Source organism: Carya illinoinensis, chromosome 16 (genome assembly GCF_018687715.1).
Source record: "Carya illinoinensis cultivar Pawnee chromosome 16, C.illinoinensisPawnee_v1, whole genome shotgun sequence".
NCBI classification, from domain to species: domain Eukaryota; kingdom Viridiplantae; phylum Streptophyta; class Magnoliopsida; order Fagales; family Juglandaceae; genus Carya; species Carya illinoinensis.
In genome coordinates, this window is record NC_056767.1 from 12,030,786 (window position 1) to 12,037,047 (window position 6,262).

General features: G+C 33.2%; 1 protein-coding gene across 2 annotated transcripts; it reads right to left on the reverse strand.

Moving 5' to 3' along the window:
- Positions 1 to 3,275: 3,275 nt before the first annotated feature.
- On the reverse strand, positions 3,276 to 6,262 carry LOC122299552 (CBS domain-containing protein CBSX3, mitochondrial-like). Of its 2 annotated transcripts, none has more exons than XM_043109922.1 (6): positions 6,121 to 6,262; positions 4,742 to 5,019; positions 4,569 to 4,647; positions 3,854 to 3,927; positions 3,680 to 3,740; positions 3,276 to 3,584 (listed from the first exon to the last, which is right to left on the reverse strand). In XM_043109922.1, exons 2-6 carry the CDS (start codon positions 5,003 to 5,005, stop codon positions 3,445 to 3,447), a joined length of 618 nt encoding a protein of 205 aa, XP_042965856.1. In that variant the 5' UTR covers positions 5,006 to 5,019; positions 6,121 to 6,262; the 3' UTR covers positions 3,276 to 3,444. The 2 variants fall into 2 exon arrangements, with proteins under 2 accessions (XP_042965856.1, XP_042965857.1); XM_043109923.1 differs by having other exon boundaries at positions 5,998 to 6,131.

Below are 6,262 nucleotides of genomic sequence, written 5' to 3' on the forward strand. Positions count from 1 at the left end.
TTCTAAATATTCTTTTCTTTCTTGTGGATTGTTAATTTTATCAATTAATTCTAATATAATATTTTCATGAGTTGATAATTCAATAATGGTTTTATTACAAATACGATTATTCCTATCTGAACAATTACAAATTTGTACTTCATCTTCTTCCGATTCACTATCAAAAGATTGTTCTAATAAACTTGATTCTTTTAATTGATAGATTTTTTCTTCTTCTAAAGAGTTTTCCTCTTCTTCACTTGATTGTACTATAAAAATATTTAATAATTTTTCTTTTAGTGTTTCGAGTACATCTAATTTATTAATTTTTTTTTAACCTTACAATTTGATGCATAGTGTCCAGTTCTTCCACATTTATAACAGGCAACTTGTTTTTTCTTTTTATTATACTTTTTTGTAGGTTTTACAAGTTTATTAAATATTTGTTTTTCTTTTTAGTCTTCTTATAAGGTTTTTTATATTTTCGTTTCTTAGGATAAATTTTAAAATTCTTTTTTACCTTTTTATGCATTCTAGATGGAGCTAATAATGGAGTGTAACCAAACTGTTCACAAAAGATACCTAATTCTTTCTTAACAAATTTTTTTTCTTTTTCCATTTGATTTTTTAATCTTATATTATTACACATAATTAAACCAGTTCTATTAGTAGCAGTTATTATATCTCCATATGTAATATTAACAAAATCAATAGTACCATCTGATTTTACTAATGATTGTCGTACCTTTTGGGTGAAATAATATGGAAGTCCGGCTATAAACTTTTTCTTCCAATATGGTTGTTGACAATCATTTCTGATCATTACTTTAGTTAGAAATACATCTTTATACCCTCAAAAACAGATAATTGAGGACATCTTAGATTAATTAATAAGTCATTGGTCCTTTCTTTAAATCGAATAGGATCTCCAACAAAATGTTTAGTTAATATAAATATTAAAGTGTTAATGGCATCTTTTAATGATAGACCATCTTTTGTTTTAATAACTTGCATATTTTAATCATTTTTAACTTGGGTTAATATTGAATATCTTTGTTCTTGTATAAGATAATGATCCCACCAGCCTTTTAATTGACCAGTGAATCCTGTAACAAGAATATGAGCTACTTGGTGATTTGATTTTCTATGTAATTTATAAACATTAGCAACCATAATCATTTTTTGGAAATGATTTCATATTTCATATTCAAATAATCCATCAATATTCCATTCATATAATACATTTGATGCAAAGCTAGATCTTACTATATGTTCTCTTTCTTCAAATTGAATATCCCGAGGAGTAAGCCTTGGATACCAATTTCGAGTAATAGAAATATTACGATTAGAATCCCTAGAAGAAAAATTATTCATATGATCTCCTTTGATTTTATTTATATGTAGGTCTTTAAATTGGTTTTCAATATTACTAATTTCATAATCAGATAAGTCAGGTGAATCTATTATACTTAATACATTAATCTGAAATTGTTTTGAAGCAGATGCAATATTAATACTTAATTTTTCTAGTTTATTATAGATTTGTTCTAATAAATCATCTTGAGTTTTAGAAAAATTAAATTTTAAATGAGAATGAATTTCATGGGGAATAAATAAAGGAATCTATTTTGTTTCTTTGATAGAAATATTGATAGGATTTATTTGGGTTTCTATCATTTCTAATTGCTTACTCATGGTTTTTAAATATAAATTAGTGTAATTATTTTGTTGAATAATATTATAAGGATTTTTACTTTCTTGTATTGAATTATATTTTTTTTATTGGAGAAGCTAATACTTAAGTATTTCTTTCATTATACTTAATTGCTTCGAAAGAAGGATATTCTTCATATATAATTTGATTATCTTACTTAATCCATTGATTATTTGTCCTATTTAAAGTTGATAATTAGTTTGATTTATAAATTTCAAACGATGTAAAGAAAGGTATATTAACTTTCTAAGTATTTATAATATTTTGTTTGAATATAATCTATTTCTATTTGTGTGAAAGTTGAGAAAAATTCTAATCTTTTTTGTTTATTTTTCTCTCTCATATAATCTTGTTCAAGATATTTTTTATTAATCTTAAATTCTTCTTTACACAAGGTATATATCTGATCATCATTTTCAACTATTTGTGAATACGTCGGAGAAGAATGTTCTTTAATTTGTTGAGGATTATAAGAGGTGGATACAGGATGATTAGCAGTATATATTGGTTAGGCAAGTTGCAGCTGGTTAATGAGGCTGAGCAGCTATTGGGCAAGATTGCTGAGCAGGGTGAGGCCCCTCCTTTTAAGGTACATGTAAGCCTTTGCGACATGTACTCGAGGGCTGGAATAGAGAAAAAGGCTCTTCAAGCTCTTGGGGTTCTGGAGGCTAAGAAAGAGCAACTGCGGTCGGACGAATTTGAGAGAATAATTAATGGGCTTATAGCAGGTGGGTTTGTGCAGGATGCTAGAAGGGTATATGGGTTGATGGAGGCTCGGGGTTTTGCAGCGTCAGAGCCACTCAAGGTGGCCATGATGGCATCTCAAGCTTTCAGTCGGAAGAGTCCTACAATGAGATAGTTCGTTGGTATTTTGGGACTGCTTCTCAGGTCTTTGGAATAGAAAACCCAACAATAAGAATTTCCTATAGGTTTAGGAAGCCATAGCACTCTGCATGGCCGGCAGGATGTAATCCATAAAGATGTTGATTTACCTTTTTCTCAACTTGACATCTTAGCTTTTTAGAGTTGTATTTTGCGATTGTTCCCATGGTTGAGTCTTGCCATGGTCCCATCCCAAGTAGTGTAATGCATCTTTCATGTCCCTTTCTGGACCACTAGACATAGAAGACATATTCTGTCAATTGACGGGGTATGTATTTTATTCTGTAACTCAATTGTTTGTTTTTCGGGTGTTCTTGTATCATTCATTATGTGCCTGTGGGCTCATTTACCTCTCTCTCTATTTATTCGTGGTAGAAGCTTACCCCCACTTGCTCTGGTGCGAACTTGCCCACAATTAAAGTTTGGAAAAACACAGAGATCTGACTGTCACACCTTTATACAGCTCAGGTTAATAAGTCATTCGTGCATCTATTTTTCCTTAACGTCGGTTTGTTCATGTAGTCCGGCTACACATCCACCACAAAACTGAACAAGCACTCCCTTGTAATATGCTTGAACACATGGTTTCCGAAAAATTTTCCTCTCTTTTTGGATTACATATTTGCTCTATGATCGAAAAGTAATGTTACTTTTCATTTCAGATTTTATCAACTTTAATCGCACTTGTTGATATCACGCATGCATTTAAATGTTTTTATGTGTATACTATTTAAATGGACAAATACTTAAACGTATTATATAAGCAGATGTGACTAGAGATGATAAAAGTTAAAACGATGCTTCTTTTGCAACCCATGATTATCAAGTAGTTATCAACACTGCTTGGTGTGAAACATTTGATTATTCTGTTAGTAGTCTCCTCTAATGAACTGGTTTAGTTGCTTCAATTCCCCACTTTGCCGCTCCACTACCGCTCTCACAACATCTACAATAGAGATCATGCCAACTATCCTCCCATCTACCACTGGAATATGCCGTATCCGATTGTCTGCAAAACACCAGGAACACACTTTAATTCCACTGCCTAATTCCCGTACTCTCTTTGGTAATTTGTGGAATATGAGTTATCAAGGTGACTCTCACCTGTCATAAGCTGCATTGCTTGAAGAATGTTGGTATCAGATGTCACTGTTAATACTTCGTCCTGTTAAAAGAGAAGCATTTCAGGCATGTTTTAGAAAGTAGAGTGGGCAAATTGTATTATTTCGTGGAGATTAATACAAAGGTACTAGACCCAAAAAAAAACCTTAAATGAACCTTAGCAGTCATTATTTCCCCAACTCTTGTGTATATGGGTGATCTTCCTGGTGCGATTATCTTCCTTGAGTAGTCTGCTCGTTCAATGACAATAATCAGAGGAAATTGAATACTAGTTTTGGAGTGAGGGCTAGGAGAATATCCCAGGGTTGTCATGTATTTGGCCTTGTATTTCAAGAGATATTTGGTTGAAAAGTTGGCCCCAGCAAAGGAAATTAAGGGGGAGGGGGGAGCATATTTGTTTGGGCAAGTTAAATTTCATTAAGAAAATCCCAAGTACAATAGCAAGGGGGCATACCTCTATAAAAACTTTACAGATGCTATATAAAAAGACTTAGTAAAAGCTAAACCAGTAACAGACCATGTCAACTACTAGCCCATAGCGAATGGATCCCATGTTTATGCATCTTTACAAGAGAGAATCGAAAATGATCGATGCAATACAACCTGTTTTTGATTGAATGAAATTTAACTTTGTGTGATCACGAGTAGTCTCGTGTTTTGATATGGAAAGCGAAGAATACTGTCAACCATAAACTTCATTAATGTTTCTCGTGGTTTATATAAAACGGACAACAACAAATTCTTAGCATACATTATTATAGAGCCGATTTCATATATTTATTTCTCTCTCACTTGAAGCTATCAAATTCAGATAAGATCAAACTTAAGAGAACTTGATGCAAAATAAAACAAGGGCTTAATGATTAATTGCCTCTTTCAGTGACGATTCCTGCAAGATGTTTTTCTCCAGGCTTTAGCACAACCAGTGACCCAATATTATGGACAGCCATCTGCAATATTAAGGCAAATATTTTAGGATGCATGTAACTTCACTTGGACAAAGAACGGTTTCAAAATCCGGAAAATGTGGCTAATTGGACTTACATTTTTTACTGCATCAATGACAACATCATCAGTGTGGCACCACAACCAGGAACCAGTTTTCTCTCCTCCTTTTGTCATCAGCACCTCTGCTACTGTTACATTCTCCAACCCTTTCAGCTGCTCAGGTGAAGATCTAGAGAAGGTCACACGTCGAAAACGCGAAAATATTTTTCCCAGATCAATTACTCCTCCATGCAGATGTTGCAAATTTGCATCCTTGATCGTTTCCTGGCAAGATCGTACTGCTCTCACAAGTCCTTGCATTTTTCTTTTATACTCTGGATATAAAAGTTGAAGTTATTAGCGCCCATGTCTCTTTCCTTTTCTTTATTTTTTCCCCTTTTAATCAAGCTTGTATTAAAATTAAACAGGAAAATATGAGAGGTGAGGATGGGAGCTAGAACCCAACAAAAATTTCATTACAGAAATCACAGTGCAAACAATTAGAGCAAATAAAAATAAACAGACAATGAATTCAATAAATTGGACCTGAGCCCATGTTCTATGGCCAAACCAAAGAAACGATGGCTTAAGTTACAAGTTTGTAATCTAACCGTTCTTGAAATCATCTATTATGGAGCAGTGCAATCATCTATTTTGAACTTGTTGAAACAGATCTCCACATCATTTTCTCCTAAATCTTCTTTTAGGGAAACATTAAACAAAGCAGGATGTCTAAAATCAGATAGCCCAGATCAGTAGTGGCTTATCAGATGTACATCTAGCAGTGCCGGCACATGAGTCTAGTGGGGTGGGATTATCTCTTTCTTATTTTCCCTTAATATATAAATGTTTAGTTCTAAGTCTGTGTAAATGTCATTTGAGATTGATCATTACCTGCATAGGAGTAACATTTTTGCCTAGCTGATGGAATTAGATGACACATATGGATACTTGAAGGTTGCTTTTGGGTTCGGAGGCATCATTACGGATGCCCACCTGATGAGAATAATAGGTGGTTTTATAGGGTTTTGCATCTTGGAGGAATGATATATACTAAATGTGCTCCAATTTTCATAGAGTTCAATCCAAAAAATTTTCTTCAAAAGTCGAAAAGTCTTGGATGGTGGCACACCCACAAATATAAAAGTATAGCAAGAAATGCGTTGCCTTAAATTTTATTGTATCTTTCTTGTCTTTACAATGTAAATAACTATATGAACTTTTTAAGAGTGCTCTAAGATCGTTTTTAAGAATTTGTTTGAGGTTGAATTCAAAGAGAAAGAAAGGAGTGAATTGATGAAAAGGTAGCATACCTTGGCTGCAGAGAGAAAGAAAGCTTCAAACTAGGTTGGAAGTTCTATTGTGTTTGTAGCTAATCCATGCATGAAATCTCAAACAAATGACACAAGAAATTAAGAAGATATTGTAAAAAGTACCTCTATTGTGTTCTTTTCTTGAATGAGTGTGAGAAGGAAGAGGTATTTCAGTTTATATGTACTCTTTTGCAGATGTTTAACTTCTTTGTCAGGTTGCTTCTGCAGGTGGTGCATCATGTGGAATGCTTGCTTAAGTCCGATG